At 48.1% G+C, this 26,046-nt stretch overlaps 8 protein-coding genes across 8 annotated transcripts; 3 read left to right on the top strand and 5 right to left on the bottom strand.

Annotated features, from left to right (window-relative positions):
* Positions 1-570: 570 nt before the first annotated feature.
* Positions 571-5,038, top strand: DFL_000936 (uncharacterized protein; the record flags this gene model as incomplete). The annotated part of the gene is made up of 9 exons (XM_067639230.1): positions 571-648; positions 744-857; positions 919-987; positions 1,056-1,902; positions 1,960-2,268; positions 2,331-3,123; positions 3,182-3,557; positions 3,609-4,755; positions 4,812-5,038. The coding sequence occupies 9 exons, from the start codon at positions 571-573 to the stop codon at positions 5,036-5,038; spliced, it is 3,960 nt and encodes a 1,319-aa protein (XP_067495494.1).
* Positions 5,039-5,202: 164 nt separating this feature from the next.
* Positions 5,203-6,925, bottom strand: DFL_000937 (uncharacterized protein; the record flags this gene model as incomplete). Its single annotated transcript, XM_067639241.1, has 8 exons — positions 5,203-5,458; positions 5,517-5,659; positions 5,719-5,819; positions 5,906-6,171; positions 6,237-6,394; positions 6,465-6,505; positions 6,593-6,673; positions 6,745-6,925. 8 exons carry the CDS (start codon positions 6,923-6,925, stop codon positions 5,203-5,205), a joined length of 1,227 nt encoding a protein of 408 aa, XP_067495495.1.
* Positions 6,926-7,779: 854 nt separating this feature from the next.
* On the top strand, positions 7,780-10,149 carry DFL_000938 (uncharacterized protein; the record flags this gene model as incomplete). The annotated part of the gene is made up of 2 exons (XM_067639253.1): positions 7,780-8,026; positions 8,093-10,149. The coding sequence occupies 2 exons, from the start codon at positions 7,780-7,782 to the stop codon at positions 10,147-10,149; spliced, it is 2,304 nt and encodes a 767-aa protein (XP_067495496.1).
* A 425-nt stretch (positions 10,150-10,574) lies between these two features.
* Positions 10,575-14,148, bottom strand: DFL_000939 (uncharacterized protein; the record flags this gene model as incomplete). The annotated part of the gene is made up of 3 exons (XM_067639265.1): positions 10,575-13,703; positions 13,774-13,979; positions 14,073-14,148. 3 exons carry the CDS (start codon positions 14,146-14,148, stop codon positions 10,575-10,577), a joined length of 3,411 nt encoding a protein of 1,136 aa, XP_067495497.1.
* Positions 14,149-15,140: 992 nt separating this feature from the next.
* DFL_000940 (uncharacterized protein) lies at positions 15,141-15,968 on the top strand (the record flags this gene model as incomplete). Its single annotated transcript, XM_067639279.1, has 1 exon — positions 15,141-15,968. The coding sequence occupies one exon, from the start codon at positions 15,141-15,143 to the stop codon at positions 15,966-15,968; it is 828 nt and encodes a 275-aa protein (XP_067495498.1).
* A 669-nt stretch (positions 15,969-16,637) lies between these two features.
* Positions 16,638-17,732, bottom strand: DFL_000941 (uncharacterized protein; the record flags this gene model as incomplete). The annotated part of the gene is made up of 2 exons (XM_067639290.1): positions 16,638-17,470; positions 17,543-17,732. The coding sequence occupies 2 exons, from the start codon at positions 17,730-17,732 to the stop codon at positions 16,638-16,640; spliced, it is 1,023 nt and encodes a 340-aa protein (XP_067495499.1).
* Positions 17,733-20,632: 2,900 nt separating this feature from the next.
* Positions 20,633-21,261, bottom strand: DFL_000942 (uncharacterized protein; the record flags this gene model as incomplete). The annotated part of the gene is made up of 2 exons (XM_067639302.1): positions 20,633-21,111; positions 21,168-21,261. 2 exons carry the CDS (start codon positions 21,259-21,261, stop codon positions 20,633-20,635), a joined length of 573 nt encoding a protein of 190 aa, XP_067495500.1.
* A 2,385-nt stretch (positions 21,262-23,646) lies between these two features.
* DFL_000943 (uncharacterized protein) lies at positions 23,647-25,337 on the bottom strand (the record flags this gene model as incomplete). The annotated part of the gene is made up of 7 exons (XM_067639314.1): positions 23,647-23,903; positions 23,962-24,121; positions 24,182-24,589; positions 24,661-24,878; positions 24,997-25,002; positions 25,066-25,142; positions 25,204-25,337. The coding sequence occupies 7 exons, from the start codon at positions 25,335-25,337 to the stop codon at positions 23,647-23,649; spliced, it is 1,260 nt and encodes a 419-aa protein (XP_067495501.1).
* Between the last annotated feature and the right edge of the window lie 709 nt (positions 25,338-26,046).

The following is a 26,046-nucleotide window of genomic DNA, read 5'->3' on the forward strand; positions in this document are numbered from 1 at the left end:
GTGTCTATCCTCTTTCTCGGATAGAGGCCAGCCTTGCTGCTACCTATATTTAGTATTTTGTCAAACCTGTCCTGTCCTGTCTATTTGCTTTTTCCACCCGCCCTCCCTTCTTCCTCACCTGGATCTCGTCTATCTAATCAATCATAACCCACAGCAATCCACCCGGCTCGGGAATACTTACCAGGTTGTGGCCGACCACCTGCAGCTGTCGCGTTCACTTTAGCACGCCTTCTGCGGACATAGGCCCATACATACTACACAGTACCTCTTCTTCTCCCTCGCAACTTGACTGTCCCGTTGATAGAGAGATAGATAGGTAGCCATCTATCGAGTCTGGACCCCTCTTATCTTCGCATATTGCGTCAGCTGTACGACACCCTGAACTACATTCATCTGCGGTTCATTCGGTACTTCGCCGACCTCCAGTTGAACTCTGACGAGAAAGGGAAGCAAAAGAATCCACCGAAACAGCGTGCATTCCCTTAATGCCACCTTATCCTCAATAATGTACAGCCTTCGGCGCCTTTTCCCATCCACAAACTAATCACCAATATCCATTGTTCAAGCCAGATGCGGGTTCTTCCAGGACGAGTCAAGTCGGATCCCCGATCACTGGCAGCCGCTGAGTGGGAAGGAGATCACTATATCGTATGTCAAGATACCAATATCAACAACGAAAATACACCATACGATGGACCATGGATAGATATCAGTACTCACGATTTTGTGTGTTATCCATCTAGGCCTATGTATCAGGGAAAGCTTTAGTTATCTCCAGCAACACTAGAGACCTCATTCAAACATTATACCATGACGAACATCTTCAAGTTTTAGCATTTGACGAGGGGACGGGCAAGGTACCTCACCCTGCTCCCGGACGTGCTTCTTTTCATACGAATTCTAAAATCACAATACTAGATCGCCGTCGCCCTACCTAGTTGTATCCACGTTTACTCTCCCTCCACTAATTTCAGTAAAACAGCAAAAGTATGTGCGCCTATTCAAATCTATACTCCTGGAAGGACTGGCTGAGTTGAGGAATTTTATTCCAGTAGTGGGAGTCTTACGTTCGAATTACACTTGAAAACCATGACGGCACGGTTCACTCGTTATCGTGGGGTGCAAACTCGGAGCTGCTAGTCGCCGCAGCCGGTCTCCATCTGTGGGATGTAAGGACAACCGATGCCCGAGAAATATGGCACAAGGAGTTGGCAAACCCAGTAGACCTAGCATCGTTCTCATACGATGCGACCTTCATCGCCTCAACAAGCACATGGAACCGCTTCGTTAAATTGTGGAGGAGGCAGGCATATGCACTCGGAGAAGCTGAATTCGATTTCTCATACCTCCCACACCCTCACGTCGTCACCTCACTAGTCTGGAAGAAACCATTCCATCGAGAAATTGCTGCGGAAAACATACTCTATACGTTTGCTGCAGATGGGGTTTTCCGGGTCTGGTCGCCTCTCGATCCCCATGAGGTCTATCCGTTCCAATTGTGCACCCTACTCGACCTTGGAGGACCTACATTCCAGCCGACCTTGGGCCAGCCTTCCCAAGTAGCCCATGGATTTGAACTAGATGCTGTAGTCTCTCTCATAGACACGAGAGTCTTTACCGTCGCTACTGAGCAGGCGGTCCTTCATGTCGAACAGGACGCAGACTCTAAACAGCAACTTCAAAATCTAGTCGACATTGCAAAGAGAAGCTCGGAAGTGCTCCTGATGTTCCACAGTTCTGGATATCTATCAGCTTGGGGTATTGAAAACATCAGAAGCAAGTCCAAACGGACTGTCAATGTTTTTAGTATCGTGCACCAGGTTGAGCTTGATTGGAAATTTGCAACAGACTGTGGTGGACCGAGGAATATTCTGACCCTCGCCAGTCGGAAGGCCGCTACTGGTAGGTCAATGTTCACGGTTAAAAGTATCGGAGCATATTGGTTGATGAAAAGAATAGGTTTAGAGTTGGCTGTCCAGTTTTCAAATGGCGAGATCGGCTGGTTCGACGTTAGTATCGAAGACTTGCTTGACCCGACATCCAGCATCTGTCAACTGAAAGACAGAATAAGTTGGTCTGGGCATTTGGAGCCTATTAACCATTTAAAGCGTACGGCAAGAGGTAATTCTTTGCTTTCCTCGTCAAAGGAATGGGAGCACGTTCTTTGGCGGCGAACTCTCCAGGACGATATGCCATACCTGGAGAGACAGTCCCTGATCAATATATCCGGGGAAGGAAAGGTTCTAAAAACTCTCATCTTACCAAATGGTATGGCCCGACTCCCTCTCCGAATATATCCTACGCCGTCTTGCTAAAACTTTAGTACTTAGGGTGGTATGTTGTAACACTTCATCCGGACTCAGTCTGTCTGTGGGATTGCCGGAACGCATCCGCCGTGGAATTATCTAGATGTCCCATTGAAATCTCAGCACAACCTTTCTCCTTGATCCTCCTCCCGGAATATGAAACATTGGAAACCGTCTATCATGTGTTTGTGATTGACAAGTCCCGTCATGGTACGGTTTTTGCGGTAAAGATTCCTCGACTTCGTCGAAGGAGCAGTATATCATCGATCAGGTCTAGGCTGGAACACTCCTACGGCACTATCACGGAACATTCTAATTTCAATTTACCCGCGAATGACGACATAGCAATGTTGGTTCCGGTGGACCCAGTGGGGTGGAACTTCACGGTTTCCGACAACCTTGATTCGTTCAACCGCGATGTTGCCGTATCGATAACGCCAAAGGGTCTCGTACAGTCATGGACGGCGAGAATGAATACTAACTCGAAAGAAGTCCAATGGCTGCAGACATCTTCACTGGAGACCCTCCTTACCGAGCCATCACTTATCGGAGGCAGTAGCATGCATAAAGTTGCTGTTATCGATAGTCAAAAGACTCTTCTTACAATCTGGGACACCAGAAATGCTCAGCTGGAGCACAAGTTCGGGTTCGATGAAGGAGAATACGTTCGAGACCTCGATTGGACTTGCACGCCTGACTCTCAGAGTATCCTCGCTGTGGGATTCGCCCATAAAGTCGTCCTCTTTTCGCAACTCCGCTATGACTACCTCAATGCAGGCCCGGCTTGGGCTCCATTCCGTGAATTCAACACCATCAGGTATGTTTATTAAATAATGGATCCATTGCATGTTGCATAATTTAACCAACCACCCCAGTGTAACTCCTCATCCCATTGGAGACTCTATCTGGCTCTCTGACGGCGCTTTGGTCATTGGTTGTGGGAACCAGTTATTCATCCACCCGAAGAATATCCGACCCGAAGATGCCAACGATCCGTCCGTTCAGAGTCTCTGGACACCGGCGGGCCATGATTCGCGGATGGAAACAATATTCGACTTGGTTTCCCGGTTGAATGGTCCCCTTCCACCCTACCATCCCCAATTCTTGCAACAGTGTGTTCTCGCCGGGAAGATGAAATTAGCCAAGCAAATCGTCGTAGAACTTAGTTATAACACGAAAGACAAGGACATGGCGCAAGAGATCGAGAGTACTTTAGGCATTTCTCCCGAAGATTTTCATAATATTGACGAGGTAATGTCTTCGCAATTTTATATCTTGCCGCGCTTGCTAACGATTAAATAGAACGATCTCAATGACGACGGTCCGAGGCTGGTGAACGGATTCTCTCGGCCTGATTTTGACCAAAACCTCTGCTCCGAACTTGTTTCCCAGCTCAAGGAGGTCTCAATACCTTACCTTTCTGGTAAAGAACAAATGTCATTAGCTGGGATTGTCGAGTCCATGTCCGAGGAATGGCTCCATAGACAGTCCCTCGACGAATGGGGAGTAAGATACTTGCTCTTCTTCAAGCATCATGCTCTTCAAAAATCCAACTTCTACGCTCGTCCGTCAGGGGTCTCCTTCAGAGAAATTTCCTGGGCGTTTCAAAGCGAAACCCAGGAGATACTGGTGGATTTGGTGACAAAGACATACCAGAATAAAATGCAATGGAGCCAGGCGCGGGATGCAGGGTTTTTTATGTGGTTAAAAGACCCCACCGCTCTGAAAGTACACCTTGAGGCCCTAGCGAGGAATCAGTACATGAGTAAGGAAGAAAGAAACCCCGTGGATTGTTCTCTATATTATCTCGCCCTTCGCAAGAAAACCGTTCTCGTTGGATTGTGGAGGATCGCCCACTGGAACAAGGAACAAGGTGCAACGATGAAGCTCTTGAGCAACAATTTTGAAGACCCTAAATGGAAAACGATCGCAGCGAAGAACGCTTATGCATTGCTTGGGAAACAACGGTTCGAATATGCAGCCGCATTCTTCCTCCTGGCGGATCGGCCGAAGGATGCCGTCAATGTTTGTTTTACACAAATGAACGACGTTCAGCTCGCCATTGCAATCGCAAGAGTTTACGACGGAGATGAAGGACCAGTCCTGAGAGAGCTGCTTGAGGAGAAAGTCCTCCCGCTTGCCGCCAGAGATGGTAACAAATGGCTCGCATCGTGGGCCTTCTGGTTGCTAGATCACAAAGACCTGGCAGTCCGTTCGTTGATGATGCCGATAAATTCCCTAATCACGAAGACGGAATCACCTGGCGTAGGGCAGATTTTCTTGGCTGACGATCCTGCTCTCGTGATACTTTACAAACTGATTCGCGACAAGACATTGAAGAGCTTGAGGGGTGCTGAGAAGATACCCAAGGGTGCGGAATTCGAGTTTGTTCTTCATTGCGCAAGGCTTTACGACCGAATGGGCTGTGATGTGCTCGCATTGGACTTGGGTATGGTTTCTTCTTTCACTTCTATCGTTTTACATCTAAACTAACAGCTTCCGTAGTGAAAAACTGGACATTCTTGGACACTAGTCTCAAGACTAGCGGCTTGTTAGATTTGAGAATGGCACTGAGCAAGAGGAGGAGTTCATATATCGTGAATGATATGGTAGACGACTTCAAAATCGAAGATCATTTACCAAATCAGCCCGAGAAAAACAACCTCGTTAAGCCACCGGCGGCCGTATTTTCCGAACCCACCATGGACAGTTTTAGCCATTTCGATTTTTAAGCAGCACCTTGAGTTATTTTGAGCATTCCCGGTCCCATGACTTTTCTGGAGGACCAGCTTCATCTGTAAATTCTTATTCTTTCAGTTTTCGTATTCACAAAAGTTCCTGTTTTCCCGGTAGAAAGGCGCCCTTGTAGCTTAGGTGCCGAATTAGAAAAGTTTAGCTAGTAGGGATACTTTAGGTGACTTTCTCCACCTTCCGCTATTAATCCCGAGTCGATTTGCTTCTGATTTTCTCGGTCAAGAAACTCCAGCAAGATATATTTGTACTTTTCACTGCCTTTGTATTTTGCTACATCGTCACCCCACGATCTGATAGCAGAAGCCAGACGGCCTGGTACGTATGGTTCTTTGGCAACTTCCGTGACGGGGTGGAAGTATGTTCGGATGGTGAAAGCTACACCACCACTTCTTGGGAGTCTGCGCCGGATCCAAATTAGGAATGCTCTACTGTTGTAACGATCGTATCTAGCCATACCGTCGCAGGGTTTGTCTCTCCGATCTAAACCAATGGTTCTCGACTACTTTGTCCTTCTCTGCGGTGAACCAGCCCGCATGAGGAGAATCTTCGGGTCCTATGCTGTGGGACCAGGCTAAACCGTCATCTACTTGCATAAAATACTATTGAAATTGTGAGTTCCGAACATTCCAAACTTAAAGTGTACGCTCTCCGTACTTACGTTGTGCCTGATTACCATATCACCTGGCATGACTCTCTTAAAGAAGTTGACCATTCCCTTTTCCAGTTTCTCGCGAAACTGTGGTACGTCTCCACTAGTATCTGCATATATTTTTTTTAGTATTAGATGTCATAATTTCGATTCCCCGAATACCTCGAAAATCGGTACAAGCGTAACGATGACCTACGGATCTCTGAAAGGTTCATGTTGAACTTCTCCTCGAGCTTCCAAAATCCCGGTAGAATTATACTCCCGGACTTTAAGTAAGACTGTCCATCGGAACCTTCAACCATAATAGCTACATCATCTTGAATTAATCTCCCGATTGTTTTCATTGGCTCCTCAGCCAGCGGACGCCGTACAATGTTAAACGCTTCGTTTGTGACAATGTTATCGATTCCCACGGAGGTTTTTGTAAACATTGATGGATAACGTTTGGGCAAATAATCGCATCTGTCGATATAATTAGCGGCGTCGTTTCCCCCTTTCTCTCGTAGAAGCTCTGGGGAAATGTATACAGCATCTCCAGTAATTCGATAGCGGCATCTAGAGCCTCTGGCGCCGTTTTGCAGAGTCTGTCTCCACGGGACTCTATTCTTTCCTTCTTTACGGTATGGAATTTAAGATATTCATTGTCTAATTCTATCCAATCATCGAGGTTGCCTTTCCGGAGACCCTGTATCAAAGAGCAAGGGCTTTAGCACGAAATTTGATTTATCTTCGAAGTATCATTCGGTCGAACTTACCATCGTAACGAAATAAGTTGGACCGTATTTAAACGGGCGATCTGAGAATGAAACCCACCATACATGTCAGTGCGAACCGGCTTCATTACCGTCATATCCACACCTAGTTTCCAATGTATTCCACATACACGGCAATGGCTTCGTAGTCTTCACATCCCAGTCGGGATACGGTGGCGGGTCCGACGCCTTGACGTCCATCGGTATCCATTCTAATCCACCCAACCGTTCGTTAGATTCCAGCTCGTTAATTTAGACCCTAAAGTTCCTTCGGTGTACTTGCGTCCAGGATTTCGTTTACCCGCAGATAACTGTGTCGTGGACGGTGATGGGTCCGGGGAGACATCCCGCTGTGCATTAGATCTCGACGAATAGGTTTTGGCAAGAATTGTGGCCAATAGAATGGCGATAACGAGACATAGAAGAATCGGATCCTCCTCGAACATAACGGCTGTTGATTTCATTTTGACGATGTAAAAATGTTCGAAGCATCCGACATTTGTATTGTAAGAGGTTGATTCGAAGCTCGGGAATGAGATAACATTATAACATCTATCCACTTCAATACTAAGCTTTTAAGCCACGGAATGCATATCTGGGTAATCACTTGGAGTCTTCAGACCCGAAGTCGCGCATCTAACAGGCCGCCACCTGATTAACCCCACAGGCCCACTAGTCTCACCAGATGCAAGCTTCATGCGTTTACGGGCACTTTGGCCAGACCAATCCGGCAAGGACCCCCCAGCTCCAACTGATAAGAATCAAGCTAAAGAACTGTTCGTTGCACAGAACGGACATGGCCATGCATGGGCTACGTTGGCCAATCGGCTATCGTCGCTATAATCCGTGTCTTGCATTGTTCGCCCTCAAACGTCGAGGTGATGACGGACTTCAAATACGAGCCCCTTCTGATCCAGAATAACACCGGGCGTAGATTATAATCAATCTTTTGCATGAGAATGCTATGGCTACGTATAATCCGAAAAGATGAACATCTGCCTTCGAATATATGACGATATGTGTTGAAAAAGCTTAGACCGAGAGCGCCCGGAGCTTCGACATCCTTATGCTCCCTTGAGTATCTACGTTCACGCTCTTCGCGCTCCACCTTCCTGTGCATCGCGGAATTTAATTCCCTTTTCCAAAATTCTCTGCTCCCATAAAACAAATATACCCATCGCACCTTGTTTTCGCCATCCTTCCCTTCACATATATTAATCGCGTCGCGTGCAAACGTCCAGGACCCAGTATATCTTAAATTTCCGCCGACATATCAAGATATCTTTTTTTTATTTTTAACATTAACGGAATCTCTTCAATGGCAGGCTCCAGGACAAGGAAGGCTGATGGTGCTCCGGCTGTTCGACCTCCCGGAAGACGAGCCGCGAAGCGATCCAGGAAGGATTCGCCCGGACTAACTTCTCAATGCGAACCAGACGTAGGCGTTGATGGTCCTTGTGCCGTCCCTTCGAACTCTGGTCCTATAGAAGCGACACCGGCGCACAAGTTCATACAGAGGATGACCTGCCAGTCGCTCAAGAAGAATGATGCCGATGTTATACAGTGTTAGTCTTCCAACTCCGTTTCGTAAAACCTACTGGTACAGAGTATCAATGAAACCATGATCATAGGCCAAAGTTGCATCGAGCGACGTAACGATTCCGGAGGCTGTCGTTTCGCAGGATTTAGAGCCTTCAAATTTCTCGATCCCGCCGACGACTCTGCAGTCGATGTTCTTCCAGAGCCCCCCAAAGCGGACACCAATGGCCCCAACAAGAAACGCAAATTAAACAGCCATCCTCCGTTGCCTCCGGGCTTGGACTACCGCAACTACGCCCTCGTCGGCGATAGAAAACGCCATGCGGCCACAAAGAAAGACAAAAACTGTCTCTTCTCTACTTCCACCCCATTGGGGAAGTCTCCAAAACCACTGTCAGACACGGACACATACATCATGTCCAAAATTACTCCGGCACTCTGTAAGGCTCTGAAGCGAGGATTGCAGCATGAAGAACAATCGAAGCATCCAATAATTCGGATTGCTGAAGATCCAGCCCAAAGAAGCTTGTGTGATTCATGTGCTACGACTCTTTTCATCATCAGCTACGTCTGTCACGTTTGCGGGAGGGAGTATTGCCCCGACTGTTACGATGACTGGACCGAAAGTGGGAACATAAGGTTCGAGACCTGTTCTCGTAACAGGATGCATACGAAAGAGCACTTGTTGATTGCAGTTCGGGCCTGCGAGGGAGAACTAAAAGCGGCTGTATCAGAGATGGAGCTGTTCATGGAGAAGTCGAAGTCTTTGAAACGACCACAGATTGGAGATTTGGATCGCGGTAAATACCAAATTCGCACGCTTCAAGACGAGATGTTTGCCCCCGTTTACGAATTCACGGCGGCACATTTCGATGAAGAAGCATTCAAAAATATCTGGGGTATGCATGGGCATCCAATCATCATCAAAGACTGCCTCGATAGGTTCAACCTTCCTTGGGACCCCGAATACTTCATCAATAATCACGGCCATGAAGATTGTACGCTAGTCCAAACCTGCCCACCGTTCAAAACCTACGTCACCAAAGTCGCCAGATTCTTCGAGCAGTTCGGAAAACCCCATGGCACCGGAACCTCAAACTCCAAGGGAACACCGTCCAGCAGCTTCACCGACGAAGCATTGAAATTAAAGGACTGGCCACCAGCCGATAACTTCGCTGACGTCTTCCCAGATCTTATGGTTGATTTTGAACACGCACTCCCGGAGGCTGTCGCAAAACATGTCAAGCATGACGGTGTTTACAATCTCGTCAGCCGATTTCCGGAAGGTTATAATAAACCGGATCTTGGTCCGAAAATGTACAATGCCTTCCCCGCTACCGTCCAAATGGACGGTCGAATAGGTGGTACCACAAACCTTCATCGTGATATAACCGACGCAATAAACTTCATGATGTACGCAACCTCCGTCGATGACGACTCGGACGCTCCCGGTGCCATCTGGGATATCTTCCCCATCGGAGCTACAAAGAATATCCGGGATTATCTTGACGGGAAATTCCCCGGTGAACCGACCGACCCATTCCATCGTCAAAACTGTTATTTATCTCCAGAGGATCTCGAAACCCTCTACACCGAACATGGTGTCCAATCGTACAGGATCCTTCAATGTCCCGGCGATGCAGTTATGATCCCCGCAGGGTGTGCACATCAGGTCAGAAATATCAAAGACTGTATCAAAGTTGCGGTCGACTTCTTAAGTCCGGAGAACGTGGAGATTTGCGAGTATTTACTCCAGGAGAATAGGGCTATTGCGGAGAGGGCGAATAGTTCGGCTGCGTTGGTTACCAAGAAGGGGAAGGAGTCGAAGAAGATGAGTAGAGTCAAAAAGGAGGATGTCTTGCAGCTGTGGAAATGTCTGATGTATTATTACGAGGGGGTTAGAGGACAGCTCTGGGCTGCTGATCCCGGAGAGGTGGAGGAGGACGATGTGACGAAAAATGCGGACAAGGCGGGTATTGAGGAAACGATTGATGCGGATACGCCCGTGGCCGAGGATACCCACTTGGGAGAAAAGAAAGACGAAGGTGAAGTTCTGCCGGAGATGAAGCCTCCAGAAATCGGCAACAATGTCGCGGTTGCAGAATCGCCAAAGGAAAACAACCAAGGCGAAGTTATTGTCATCACATAGATTGCGCTCTTTATACAAAATTTGAACCTGAGGCGTTCATAGGAATTGCATTGATACATACTCGGCGTGCTTGGGGTTTGGAAATTTAGAGGGTTAATTGCTATTTCGAACCATCAATGACGGTGTTTTAGCGCATATTGAAAAAAAAAAAAAAAAAATGAAGACTTTATCTTTTAGTATAATACAGGTCGAGGTACAAATACGGTCGTGAACTCGCCGTAGGTATCGCAAACAGTTTAGCTCGTTGAAACGTAGTCAATGGCAAGACGCATCCAGAGGATCCCAGCCTCAACAGGACGGCAGCAAACACAATCACAAAGGGCACCCCAAAACTCCCGCTAAAAACGTAAACTAGTATAAGAAAATATGGTTGTGAGAAAGTAATAAGTGACCGAAGATAACCAAGAATGGTAGATATCTGACGGTTATCGCCCTGGTGAATCGTGGGTTGCAACTGCTGTGGTACTGCCGCCGCTCATTTTGAGGTGCGAATCATCGGCCTCATAGATATTCGGAAGCTGTTCGTTCTCGTCCCAATCTATCCTCTTTAAAAGGGCAATGGAAGGCTCGTCCTCATCATCAACCTCCTTGATCTCCTGTCGCAACCTGCTACTAAGTGATTGCGTGAAGCGAAGATCAGCAGGCTTTCCGGAGATACTACGTCGGAAAGGCGCGATACTCTTCGAGAATTTGCGAGATGGAGATGACACCGGAGTTGTCGAGACTAGTTTCAGCCTTGTTATAGGAGCTGCCGTATTGCGTGTTTCCAACAAAGCCCGTGCTCGAGCTGCTCTCGCACTAGGAGTTTGAGGTATTCGAGCTATGGTGCTGGGTGGCTGCTGGGTTGCTGCTGAGTTGGAATTTACCCATTGGCTAACATCCAACATGCTGAGGCCTTCGGGTCCGAGGATAGATCTTTCTCCCACTTCCGATCGTCCGTAGCCCCGGCGGCGGGTGTGAAGACGCTGTTCTCGAGCAAGTTGGTCTTCCGCCGCCTCCATTTGCCGATGTTCCTCGATCTGTCTCTCTTCTTCCAGGAACATCTCCCGGTTCAATTGGTCGTTGATGTTTCGACGGTCGATCCTTTCTTGGGACGCCCAATACCAAGATCGAATTATCGATTTCCGACGATTGGCCTCCGCCCGCTCTCGAAACATGTCGGCCCTAACGGACTCGAGCTTGCGGTGGAATTGTGCGTTCTTCAATTTCTTGAACATACCTCCCAATCTATCTTTCCGAGAAATCTCATTATAGGTTTCCGCAAGATGGTATAGGTTACGAACAGACTGGAGTTTCTTCGTCAATGCCTCTAGCCCAAACGCCATCAACTGACCCTGCCGAAACTCTATAGCATGGGACCGGAGTTCTTGGACATCCCGCGTCCGTTCCTTCCATTCGACGAGCAGGTTTCCAGCCTGAACCTTACAACCCGACTCGAAAAAGTCATGGGCGGTAACATTCAAAGCCACGATAGACTCGTGCTTCGCGAGCAAGGAATTGAAAGCCTGCGCCCTGATGCGAAGTGCTCGATTGCGAACAACCTGATTGTAGGCATCTTTCCGATGTTGCCGCTTATGTTTTCCCATCGTCTGTTGCCAAACTTTAACCAACTTCTTCGCACCAAGAAAGTAGGCAGCAGACGCAGAGATCGCATTCAGCTGATCAACATTCTCCTTCTTCTGCAATAGACTTCCAAATGCCGCGGCGAGCAGCCTTCTTCTCCGGAAGTCGTTTGCTTTGTCCTCCAATTCCTGCATTTTGTAGAGCCTGATGCGAAGGGCCTGAACACCCGCAAGTTTGAGCTTGCTGTGAATCCCAGAGTCCACGAAATCGTCTGCGACGGCCTCACAGTCCCTCATAGTCTGCAAACGACCCCGCCATCCCTGCAGCCACCGTCTCCACATGTGGTATTGATAGCATCTGTCCGCTAGAGCCGCACTATATCGATCGAACCATGCGCTCAGATACACAGACTTAACGTAGTTCTCGTGTTCTTTCAACCTCAGCTTAAGCCTCCAAGACCGGAACATCGTTTTAAGCACGTTGGTTTTGTTGACATGATCCGCGGCTTTAATCTGCCGTAAACGACTCCTCCACAGTGCAATCAATTCAGTAGCTTGATTGGCATCGTGATTGCCTTGTTGTTGGCGGACGAGTGGAGCATATCTCGCCTCTCGTCTCCAAGTGAGAACACCCTTGTAGAGTAGCATATACCGTCGTTCTTCGTCGGCCTTAGCTGCAATATCCCGAGTCCACGCGAGATCGCTTCGCCACATGCGAAAATACTTCTTAAGGAGCGAAAAGCAGTATAGGTCGTCAGCGATTCTCTCATTTTCCCTCAGCGTCTCAATCCGACTTTGCATTAGCTGAACTGCAAATCTTTTGAGACGGAGTTCATTTAGCTGCGGGGCTCTTATATTGCAGTATCCGTAGAACAACGTCCAATACGCCCGGAATTTGAGATCGCTGTCGTAGCGCCGCCGGGCGACCTCTTCCATCGCACGATTCTGGGCGAGTCGCTGCCGCCACTTTCGAAGGGAGTTGGCCAGCTGAAACTGGCGAATCTTATCTGCAGTGGATTGTGCATGTGCCTTCCAAGCCCTGAAAACCTTGCGCATCAACATATTACGGTCGATGGTAGCTTTGCGCTGGGCTTTAAGCAGTGCCTTCGTTCTCCAAATGTCGATGCATCGTAATAATATGGTTCGCTGCCGCCGTATTGTGACCCTTCTTTCAAGGGATTTCCAGTAGACGCCTGTCCGCCATACATCTAGAACTTGGGAAGCAAGGACCCGCTGATCCTTGCAACAAGCCAGTTCCCACTGCAATTGATGATAATCGGCAGCCTTGTAGGTGCGCATCCTCCAATGTTTCAATATGTCACCAGCAAACGTTATCCGTCGATTGTTGAATCTGGTGACAGCCTTCTCTGCTGCTGCAATCAAGCCAGCCTTGTCTCTGATCGGGGGGATATATGCGGTCTGCTCGGGACTTTCATGTATATCGTTCTGATCTTCGAAATCCTCCCGGTTCAAGAAAGACGCCCGAGTAGGGGCGGTCTCCATTTCCTCGGCAGGGCGTAATCCTACTTCTGAGGTGGTTTCGAAGAGAGATGTCGGGAAAGCGAACTCTGCCTTCATCTTCTCGAGCTCTTCCCTCTTACGCCTCTCTCCGTCAGTAGGTGGGAGCTTCTTTCTCTGGAGAAGGCTCGGATGCGGACTACTTCTGCCATCGTTGACTCGAACACTCCCTTTCCCAGGCTCCGTCTTCCTAGGGGGTGGCAATTCGTCGTCGCTGCTGTCGTCATCGTCATCGTCATAGCTCTCGTCGTTGTCGTCGACTTCGTCTTCGTCGTCGTCTTCGCTGTCCTCCAAATCTCGGACACGAGGGCTGGGGAGTGATTTGAAGCCATCTCCATGGGGATCCGTTTTGCGACTTCCCTTGAACGTAATGGTGAACGGGCCAACATTCGTAGAAATCTGGCCCGAGGAATACGATATAGGGTCGTTCATCGGGGAGAGTATAGTTTTGGGAGGGACGTCATAGCGCCACATCTAAAAAGGGGAGTTGATGTTAGTACAGCTCAATTGGGATAGAGTAATATCGCAATAAATAGGCGCATACGGAGAGCAAGGTAGCGTATCTGTCGTACCAGGAGGTGCCCTGGACTTCAGCGAGTCGCATAAGAAAACGGAAGCATCTATCATCCAGAGCAGCATCGATCCCTTTCTTCCGGAGAATGGCATCGTAGGCATGGAAGAGCGCGTTCCAGGGAGTAGTTTCGGGTATAACGGAGGCGTAGGTTACGATTTCACGGAGGAGTTGGATTTCTACAGACAACAAGGGCGGGCGTCAGAGGTGCAAGACACAGCGACTCCGGGCAGGAGAGGAGGCGATAGAAACGAGGCAGAGGTATAACATACCTTGGTGGGAGAGTTGAACGCGCGTGGAGAGCGGTCGTTGAACACCGAAGAGTTGGGTCTGGTGGTCGGGAGGCATGGACCACCGCTTGTGCCCATCCGGGCAACTGTCGGAACACTGGCGAGTTGTAGTAATGGAGTGCTTCCTAGGTGCCCATACCAACAACTGACGCTCGCATCATAAAACAGTCTTTTTTTAGCGGTGGCGGCAGCAAATAGAAGTTGAAGTTGAAGTTGAAGGTGATGGTGATGGTGATGGTGATGGCGGGTCGCAGGTATTGTTGCTTTGTTTGTTGTTGCTTTCCTGCGTTCTACCCACACACGCGCCACTCGAGCCCTCCGGATGCAATGCAATGCAATGCCACCTAAAATACGGTACCTGTTAGGACATAATATAAAGTAGGTATTGGATAATATCAGTCAGAGGTACTCACCAGAAGATAGGTACCTAAGTACCTACTTAAGCAGGAAGAGGACTGCGTACATGTGCCCTGGATGGACCACTAAGAAGTCAGTACTCAAGAGGTATAGAATAGTGGAAGAGGCGTTTACTAGCCACGTTTCGAAGCCCTCATGTGGCTGGTGTATCTACTTCTACCACACAGACAACACATTCCCTGCCAGGCATGACATTTCGATATCTGGTTCGTCTACCACCACGTTGAAGCCATAAAAATATGAGTCTCTTGGTCAAAATGACACCAGGCCGGGTTACGTACCTACTCGCCTAGATAAGCATAAGTACTTGGGTATATAATAGTCTGGTTTCAGGACAAGTGCTGTAAAAACGGTAGGTTGGTGGTAAGATACTGGTTGGTGGATACTCTTTAGGAGTATGTTGTTGAGAAGAGAATATATCAAATGCCTTAATGACTTATATTCAGATCAGCCTCTCTTACATTCAATGTATCTAACCATCTCCAATCAATCATTAAGTACTTACTTACCTATCCACCTGTCTCCTTCATAAGTACATACGTATGCATACTCCCTTATGCCTCAGACTTGGACCCGAACATAGACCAACTAGTCTGGTAGCTTTCGGTCGCTTCCTCATTTCTAAAATCCGCAATGCTCCGTCTCGGTGGCTCCCAGGCCCTCCTCACCCATAGGGACGTCACACGTACACTAAACCCCAAACGAACCCGTCGGCCTCCAACACATCTCCACACCAAAGGCAAGCAGCCTATCCGAAGCGCTCCATACCCTGCTCCATCCGTCCCACACATCAATACCTCTCGCCCGAGTACTTCCTCTCCATCTACCTTCATTTCAGGACAAAGGGACAGAATTCCACCTTCATCGTCAGCACCAAATAGACCGAGTTCTCCCGATTGGTCTACTTTTTCAGACACCGAAACCACATCTTCATCTTCATCATCCTCCTTTGAAGATAGTAACATGGCTGAACAATCCGCCCTCGCTCCTTCCACGGATGGTGCCGATGACGAGGTGATGGCAACCTATCTGCGTGAGATGGGGCCTTTCCGACAGGTCGCTTCACTTGAAACCATCGATTCGTTTCCGTTCCTTCCTTATAGTCCTCCTCCATCATTGATGTTCCGGATATACGAAGATCCAATCCCTCCAATGCCAAGTCCGGTCGGTGGCGCCCAAGCTCTCGAGTTTTATGAAGACCGGGACCCTCAGCCCTTCCCATACTCGGGCAGACCGTATCACGGAGAAGAATACGATGAAGGTAACGCCTGGGCTGGCGAAGGCGATGAGATGGGCGGTGGTGGAGATGAGAAGGTAGAAGGAGAGGAGGCAATCATCCTTAACGAGGCGATCTGGGATCCTAATACAATGCTTGTCGCCGAAATCCAAGCGGGCATGGCGCTTCAAAATGACGTCGCTCCCAGAGCTGCTGCAGAGCGCCTTGAATCCCCACCAGCCTAAATAGATTCGCTAGGCAGAGCTATCAGAGAACCTCGTTCACTCTTCAGGATCAACTTTTCCCTTAGCTCGACCCCATCTCAAGGCTGAGTTTCTTTTATCGCTCATTGCTACTGTTATCTTTCATTTTCTTTCGTACTTTCCTTTCTTTCTTTGCATTACATACCAAGCTGGCGATTCTTTCCGGCATTCAAGTCTGTTAGACGGGAGGTTTAATTCACTCGCTCTGTCATTTTTCCAACGAGCCTTGTCTCTTCAGGTCGAACTGTCGATGTTCGGTTCATGTGGGTTTCCTTTTACTTTTCATTCCACCGTTGCTCTTCTGCTTTTCAAAACCACCGGGCTCTAGAATGCACAGCGGGGCGTTTTTCTTTACTACGCGGAATTTACGTGGAATTATCATCAAGAATATTATCATTTTATCATTACAGAGTCCCCACACGTAGGCGATAAACCGATATATGCACCATAAACGCCCAAAAAGAAAAAGAGGGAAAAGAAAAAAACAACCAATCCTTGGAATAGAAAAGCGATTGCTGGAAGCGTGCAGAGGGAAGCGATTGATCGTGGCACAAATAACAAATAACAATTAACAATTAACAATAGGAATTAAAGGGTAGGGTATGAAATTTTATTTGTTTTGGATGCACCGGGGCTTCGAAATGCATCGGTTTACATGTTTTCGAGGATCTGCGCCTTATAAGCCTCGCTCATCGGCCCTCCAGAAGGACCATCCTCATCGTGGCCACTATAGTCACCGGACTTGAGAGCCGTAGGACCATTGTTAGCACCGGGCAAGAAGATAACCTTGGATCCCGATGTCTTGGCGATTTGTTGCATGGCCTCGAGGTATCTGATCTGCATAGCAGCGTTCGAGCTGAGGATATCAGCAGCCTGTCTCATCAACTTGGCAGATTCAACCTCGGCGCGCGCAGCAATGATCTTGGATTCACCGATCCTCTTGCTCTGCGCGGCCATTGACAAACTGTCCTGTAGCTCGCGGGAAAAGATGATGTCCTTGATGAGCATGGATTCGACGCGGACGCCCCAGCCGGCGGCGACTTCTTCTATGATTTCACCGATGCTTTGGGCGACTTCCTCGCGGCGTTCGATGACGTCCTGGAGAACCCTAGCACCGATGACGTGACGGAGGGTGGTCTGAGTTCGCTCGATGAGAGCCTGTCGGACGTTGGAGATACCGAAGGCGGCCTTGTGAGGGGCGATGATGTGGTAGTAGATGACACTAGTGAGGTGGACGGTGACGTTATCCTTTGTCATGCAGACTTGCTGGGGAACTTCGCAGATTTGGATCTTGACGTCGACCATGATGAGCTTTTCGGAGAGAGGATTGATGCGAACGAGACCAGGGTCCTCGGCGCGAGAGAATCGACCGAATTTGGTGACCAGGCCGACGTTGCCTTGAGAGACTGGTTTGTACGGATTTGGGAAGCAAAGACAGCAGGGAATAGCGCCCAAAGAACCGATAACGACGCCGAGGCCGTTGACTAGATGATACCTTTATTAGCATCTTTATATTGATAAATAAGAGGGAGAAAATGTGGGAAATATTTACTCACTCATGCTACCGTACCAGTTATTCTCGCGCTTGTCTTCGACAGCTGGAACCAATTTAGCATAGCTAGGTTGGAGGTCTTCGACACGAGGCGGTTGAACGTCAACGAGCGGGGCCGCGGACCCGACGGAGGATTGCGCTCTATTGTAGGAAGCCGGGGCATCGAGGGAGGCTTTTCCGTTAGCACCGGACATTTTGGCAATAATGCGATCGATCGAAGTCGAAGTCAGAGGTAGAAGATAATGGACCAAGTCAATATTCAAATGCGGGTGCGACAAGAAGAATTCGATCGGAAGGAGAAGCGATCCATTCGGCCTTATATATCTCGTACCGAAGCCAACCCGCTCAATTTTTCTCAGTTCGATTCCTGTTTGTTTGCTACTTCCACCTCGACAGCCGACTTTCTTCAATTCAGCGCACCAGTGCTTGCATACACCCCCGGTTCTTGGCCCCAAGAATGCGCGGATCGGGCAAAACCAGGGTAGCTCGCTCCGACCGTCCAATCCCAAGCTGGTGGAGAGCATGGGTGTTCCCCACATGCCTGACATCACCTTCTGGAGGCCAACAGGGCGCAGCAAGGACTCTGTTCACAACGTACGAGGTCAGGCGCACCCTCCATCGTCACCATGGAGGGTGTCTCCGCATCAAAGATGGGCGATTATAACGGCCGCCTAGCTTTGGCCAAGCCCCGGGTGTCGATCCAGATCTCAGTCAAACATACAATCTGTATCGCTGGAAAATATCTCCCAAAGAATCGTAATGGGGGCGATTGCTTCAACTGGAAGTGCTTTGTCGAGTTAACTTTGGTTGGACGAGCTCCTGTGCTAGTCAAGTACTTGCTTAGGTAATTAGTTCGTGGTACCATTCGCTTTGGCTTCGAGGCGACCCAGGGTCGGTATATTGCTGACAAAAAATGAACCCGCACGGCTGTCGGTGGTACGACACCTGCATGACTCTAGGCGAGGAAGAGGAGAACCTCTCACGAACCACCGGGTGTCGGTTTCAGCATGCATCTACTTCTGGACCATATTGTCGCGGATAACATAATTCCTTCAAGTCCTTCGCGCATCCGCAAAGCCCCAATTCGACGGAGGCTGCAATCCAGATAATCGCGCATGAGAGTGACTTTCAAGAACTCTAGCTTCACCGATTGTCAGCCACTCGCCATGATATCTGCTGCGCCTCTGCGGACCGGACCCTCATATCTTTGTAGATACGTTTTCGTGCATGACCAGATAGTATAACTTTCAACCAAGACAGGTTTACCTCTGTCGGGCAAATAACGAGAGATACTTTAGTAGCCGGGTTAGGTAATAATTCACGGTAGTTCTCACGGGCTCCACACCCACCCTTCCAAGCGAACCGAATGAAGCGGGGGCGTTCGGACTGCCTTGAACTTGCCGATTTCGAACAACCGATTCCAACACAACACAATCCAAGCCCGGCGCGAAAGACAACCGGCGTTCCGACCTCGCGGGGGCTGAGTATAAAATACACCGTTGACCGTTATCTAGCCCAGGTGGCAGACATCGCGAGACTAATCTCGAAGGGGGATCTTTTTTTTTTGTTACCGAATTCGCCGAACTTTTGCTTTCAACTCGTGTTTCAAAGATATCAACATCTTGGCAAAGGCGGTGTATCGTGCTTACACGCATACTCGTAGGCAAAGTGACCGACATGCACATATATTGCTAAGCAGTCTGCCTTTGCGATATTTTATAGGTGCCTCATTGTTCTAGAAGCCATCCTCATCCTCACAGCGCCATGACGCCGTCGCCCACAATCCGGATCTGATATAACGTTAGCAGGGCAGGCACGGCACGTTATAGGATCGAAAGCCACTATGGGTAATTTTCTGCCTATCACTCATGGAAGCCCACCCAGGCGTCTATAAACCCGTATTGATACTAGTATACTATTGCTGCGCAAAACTGCGCCAGAGTCTTGGTAGGGTGTCACGCATTATGGCAGAGCGTCAAGCATGCCATGTAAAGCATGTGGGTTTTCCCGCTATATCACGATCAGGGCATGGAAACTACCAGCTATCGACATGGTATCCGTTCGGTACATCATGTCGGCGAGCATATCGAGACCTAGAAGGACATCGCATTGATGCTGAGGGATATCCAAACCGAACTCGGCCGGCCGGCGCCTACAGCTAATTCGATGACAAGACTCCACACGTAATCCCTTTTACCGCCAATAAATCCCAGATTCCTCACGTTTCAAGCATTCAGAAAAATCAATCTTATAAAATTTGGTAAAGGAAGCGAAAAAGGCACATGTCAGAAACCAAAATCAGTCAATGGTCCGACGTACCACGCCGCCCTCGTTACCGTGTTGTGATCCACCCGCCACAGTGACAGTTTCTCTGTCCCACCTGCCCAATCCTGGCATCCCGCCACATCGGTACCCCGTATCATCGACATTCACTCTTTCACATGTCAAAATCAAAAGTCTAGCACGAAATCTCAGCTTTAAGATTTTTTTTTCTTCTTCTTCTTGTTCGGTTTCCTTTAAATGACAGCAAATTCTCTGTTTGGAACTTTCCTAATTGATACTAGCCGTGTGGGTCAAAGATCGTTAGACCCGGCGATAAACCTTGAGGGTTGGCTCCGACTGTTATAGTAGTTTCGTATTCCGACGACCGAACCCTCGAGGGTTCACGGACCACAGAGTGCGCCGGTGCCACACGAGATTTTTTTTTTTTTTAAACCACAAATGACTCCGCAGTTTAGTTCCGATCTTGTGAAGATTTTGTCGGCCTTGGAGTGTGTGCGTAGTAAATAGGAGAGAAGAAAATATCCTTTATTTCAAAAAAAAAATAATTTGGTATGCGTTTCAATCTAATTACAAAGGAAAGGCTTTCGGTTTTGGTATCTATACCTAATTGATTGCGCTCATTCCAGCCGACACAAAGGAAAGAAGGGAAGGAGAAGAGATTGAGAGAAAGGAAGAAAAAAAGAAAGAAAAAAAAAAAACCGAACCCAAGAACCCAATACCCAATCCTAGACGCTACTTGAACAAAATATACTAGTACTACACACGAACAAAGGAGAGATGAAAGAAACAAGAAGAACCGTCATCGAAAGGTTTACTCGGACGCAGTCTTCTCTTTGACGGTCTCGTTAGCGGTCTCCTGAACTTCCTCCTTCTTCGCCGTCAAATAGCCAGCAATCCATCCAATAGTCTGTGTCGACAAGATGAATGTTGTGGAGATTCCAGCCTTAGCAGCAGATACCAAACTCTTCTGTCCATTGCTAGCCTTGTTATACTCGTCATTGTAGACCTTGAGAGCATAATCCTTCTTTTTGTTGCCAAATGCAAGCGCATCATGTGCGGTGTGGTAGACTAGAAGGTTAGTTATTCTCTCCTTGAGCTTTGCAGTGGGCTCCTTGACGATTGGAACTCGCTCTTCGAGTTGATCGAGACCGGAGTTGGCGAATTTGTCAGCCTTGGTGACGTAGGGGCCGGCGTAGACGTTGGCTTTGGCGATATAGGGAGAGAAAGGCTTGACAAAGGTGTCGTAGACGGATTGAGAGATCGAGAGTGACCTCTGACCGACGGGGTGGCCTGGATATGTTGTTAGAAATGATGCATATCGATCGAGAAAGCAATAGAGAGCATACCCTTGAAGTAAGATACGCCATCACTGACGACTGGTAGACCCACAAGATGGTTCAGGAAAGCACTGTTGGATTGGGTTTCGCCGTTGGTCGTCATTGCTGATAAGATATGGTGATTCTATTCGATATGAACCTTTGAACGGGTGTCAAGTTAATATTGTTGTTATCATGAAAAAGGGAATGTAGTGTTGAAGTGGAAATATAAATCGATGACGTCGAAGGTAAGGAAGTAAGTTTGGTGTGTTGGAAAGTCGCCACAATCACATGCCGGAAACTCACAACCTTACTCAGCAAGCTAAGGGGAAAAAAGAAAAGGAAAAAGAAAGAAAGCAGGTTCAAGCTCACCTCAGTTCAGGATATTTCCGCTGCGGTGATATAAAAGATGGAAATAGTGTATGATGCGAACGATGTCGAAGTTATTTGGTTTTTGGGAATAGAAAAATATCGCAATACTCAACAGAACCCACCAAAGTGGGCATCTGCACGCCTTTATACTTCCACCTCTGGCCAAACATACGTAGGCTTCTTCCCCCCCACATGCTTCAGGAAAGCTGTGATGGAGGGGCGGGAAGGAGAATTTCCACTTTTCTCATCTCTCGAAATCTAGGTAGTTCCCTTGCCCCTTCCACTCCTGGCACCCTCGCAAAGTACCGCACCGCACTGGTACACTCCGATATGTACCTTGGCTGCACATACCACTGCTAGTTCTGGCGAACTACCAAGATATCACTCACCTCGGATCAAATTTATCGTTATGAACATGTATGCAAGTACTTTACTTTACCGAACTGACACTCGCATTCCCAAAGCCGGCAGCGTGTTTGCGGCGATAAAAGAAAAGAAGAAAAAATTGTTCAAAACCTGGAACTAGATTTCGCGAGCGTCGCAAGGCATCTTGTGGCTCTACAAATCGGATTCGAACGAAGGGGGCCACAATCACGATAATGTCTTTCAAGCACATGTTTGCGATAACTCTCTCCATTATGTCAGAATATCCTAAAAAAAAAAATTTCTTTTGTTCATTTCATTCGCTTTGGATCTTGAGGTGTTAAGGTTGGCAATCGGTAGTCATCGTATCTGGGCCGCAAAAGCGGATAGAAGGAAAAAAAAGAAAAGCGGTGTTTATACTACATGTTGTACCATGCACCCCATGCAGACGCATATGCACCTACGTTGTTTTCAGAACCTGTTGAATCCTCAGAAAAAATGTTAACGCCCCACTCTTGGTTGGCCAGCCCGACCGAATTTGAATCCGTATCCACCACGTTTTTAGTTGACACTCATAGCTGGGGTTGATATTTCGCGTCTATGAAGTTGTACATACATGTCTGTACGCCACGCTCAAGCAAGGGAATCGATAATATCATCCGTCATTGCATAACCGTGTTTTTTTTTTTTTAGTAGATGATCATGAAGTTTCATCGGGGGGTGCTATGGCAGGAGGACTCGCTTTGACTTCAGGAAGACGAAGATATCACCACTTTGGGTCACAAATCAAACGGTCTCATCATAGCTGTACGTGATCGTGCGCTAAACTTTGCAATTGTTGGATGATGCTTGCCCGTCTAGGTACTTCACAAAGCTTCCGAGATCATTTTGGTTCATCACAACCAACATCTAACACCTTAGCACATCCGCGCACGGAATATTTTTTTCTAAACTTAGTCCGACCCCCCCGAATTGATCTCCGTCATGGATTTCGAAATGGGTTCGATAAGGAAAAGTCCACTTGGTTTTCACGTATGGATTGGCGGTGGGTCCTCCGGTCGGGTGGGCCCAGCACTAGCGAGAATGCTTCCCCAAAGGGATCGTCTCTCGTTTTTTTTGACATGTGAAAGTCTCGCGCTTTCGAGTTGATTCGGTGCCAGGCCTACAGGAATCCGTCTGCTTTTACGTATCAAGGCTTCAGGATGTCGACATTTTTTATTTATTTTTTTGCCATTGCGATGGCCCCACTTTGTTTGCGGAGAGCTCTCCGTCAGAGATTTCGAGAAACGGTTGCATTTGCGAGATACTCGGGTTTCGTAAATGCCAGACTCCTTTCGACCTTTCAGCTGGCCCGATTCGTATCGCGCCGTTCGTCCTTATCTTGTCATCCTCTACGACCAACACACACCTCTTCTCACTCATCTTCGGCGAGCATGGTTTCGCTGAGACTTGTTTCGCTCGAAATATCCACCTTTTGCGCTATCGAACGTTCCAACAAGAAGATCTTATAATTAAATATGTCGTTACTTTATAAGCTAAACGAACAAATGGTACCAAGTACTATGAACATTTAGATCCGTCCTCGATATTCGTCTTACTCTCATACCATCCGGCTCCATCCATGCCAGACATCCCTCACCGATATATCCTTAAAAATCATAGAAAGCTTAAAATAAAAAATAAAAAATCTATATATACTAAAAAAAAAACCTTCCATAGGCACGAAGAGAAATCATCGAAAAGAATTAACACCTCCCGCCCCGAAGGAACGACCCTAGAAATAAGAGATCACAGCCTCAAGCCCACGCTTCGAATGGATATGGTTGACTCCAGCTCTAACGGCCGCATCAACCTGCCCGGAGATCTCAGCGGCGCCGGCGTTGCTGTACGAGAAGAAGATGATCAGAACGAAGAATGCGCAGACACCGAAAACTGCGGCCTTTCGGTAAGCTGGATATTTCGTTCCGTATTCGTTCCATCGGAGTGCACCTTCCTTGGAAAGTCTGCCGTAGTGCTCCCTGATTTTGTCGGCTGATGAAAAGCAGTTATATTAGCATGGGAACGTAAACAGCGCGTATGAGCAACTTACCTCCGAGCTTGTAGTAGACCAATCCTCCCAAGGCGATCGAGTAGCCAAAGATCTGGAGCGGCTTGACAGGGTCGTGGATCCATGCTACCGAGATGATGACCAGGAGGATATCCTTCAGGACGCCGCAAAGCGTAAGGACGAGGGATGAAGTTTTTCCGATCTATCACAACTACTTGTCAGCCAATGTCCACGAGCACGAATCGAACAACAAGCAACTTACCAGGAAAACAACGCTGACGTTCAGTGCGAAGGCAACCAGGGCGTTGATCACGAGGACGAATGGCCCAACTCGGAAAATATCGTCGAGAGTGATAGTGCTGGCTTCCAAGGACAGGAAAATAATAAAGTTCATAGCAGCACAGACGGGAGCAAAGTAGTAAAGCGAAACCAATGGGTCCATCTTGTACTCGGGGGAGTTGAGGAGCTTCTCCACCATGGCAAGCCTGGTGGCCTCGAAGGCGACACCGAGGGCCTGGAAAATAAATCCAACCATCACGAACTTGATTTCACCGTACGAGGCAATGACGACACCGAGAACGATGATAGAGACGTTTCCGAACGTTCTGCTGGTGGGTCGGTCCTTGCCGAGAGCCCAACCCGCGAGAAGGACGGCAACTGGAGTCGTGGCCTGCAGATAATAGGTCGGAGTCAGCTTCGGACGGCTAGACCTTTTAAATTGACGAATTTTGGGTAACCGACCTTGAGCATTTGGATAAAGGAGACACTGAGATAGAGGTATGCTTGGTTGCTGCAGATCAAGCTCAAGCTGAAGAAGAAACCAATCGGCACAACTGCCCTCAAATAGACTTTGCCGTTCATTTTGACGGTCTTAAGGCCGTCAAGGAGGCTTGATGTTCTCGCGAGAACCTGTGTCATAACCGTTGCAAATACCAGATGCCATGTTGTAAGGAAAATCGCTATAACAGGTAAAAGGGTGAGCAACGACGATAGGAACAATTATAGTAGAATAGCGGGGTAGCGTGAAATGCGGGGACAGAGGAGGCAAAAGCCGTTGAGCGCGAAAGAAGGACTTACGGAAGGCTGCGATTTATAGTTAGCGAGAGGTCAGTCCGACAAGGGGGGACCGGAGGGGGGAAAACATACGAAAATTGAGACCCTTTTCTTTATCTAATATTTTCTTGTTGAAGAGAATGACACTTCCACTCAAGGCTATCCAGACTCTAGAGATTTCGGAGTTAGAAAGGATGTTGTAGTTGCTAATGCGGTGGGTGGAATACATACATGACATAGAGGGCGGGAGGTATTGTCGGCCGTGTGGGTGTAGGGACATTGCTGACCGGGAGGATTGGGTCGTCTCTGTTCTCGCTCACGAGATGCTCCCTCTTGTCCTCCGTTGTATCATTACTCGAGGACATTTCGCAAGACTTTGCGGTGCGTAGAAGGTGATGGAGATGGTGGAGATGTCGGAGAGAGTGGTCGAAGTAGGGGGAAAAAAGTTTCTTATTGAACGGGATGCCTGTTCCAAGGCTGGGAGAGTTTTCGCCCGAAGTTTGTTGGCGGACCGGTTTAGACGAGGAGTTGCACCGTGGCCGGAACGTAACCAGGAATCGAATTCGAATTCGACGGTCGAGAAAAGTTTAACGGAACAAACTCGAACCTGAACTTGGACTTGGACTTGGACTTGGACATGAACTTTGGAACCGGGAGAAGAGAAGGGGAGAGAAGGGGAGAGAGATCAGCAAAGCCGAGGGTTGGTTGGATGGATGGTTAATAACGTATTGTAGGCATCTAATTTGCAGCGATGCAGGCGAAATGGAAGATATCGAGACCAATCTGGATTGGCGGAAAGGGGGAGGTGGCTCAGAATCGCACATACATTAAACCAAGTTGGCGGACGGACCGGGGCCCTGAACTCGGACAGATGCCACCGGCCAGCTTGGATTTTAATTTTGAGCTTTGGCTTCCCGTAGTGCTGTCAATACTTATGTGAGATAGGTAATATACAGCAGCGGTAATAATAAACAATGTTAATCTTGGTTAATCTTGATGGTGATGAGAACTGAATCGAGGGGAACTAGAAAATAAAAATAAATAAAAAATAACATAAAAAAAGAGGAAGGATGT

Source organism: Arthrobotrys flagrans, assembly GCF_004000055.1.
Source record: "Arthrobotrys flagrans strain CBS H-5679 chromosome Unknown unitig_15, whole genome shotgun sequence".
NCBI lineage: Eukaryota > Fungi > Ascomycota > Orbiliomycetes > Orbiliales > Orbiliaceae > Arthrobotrys > Arthrobotrys flagrans.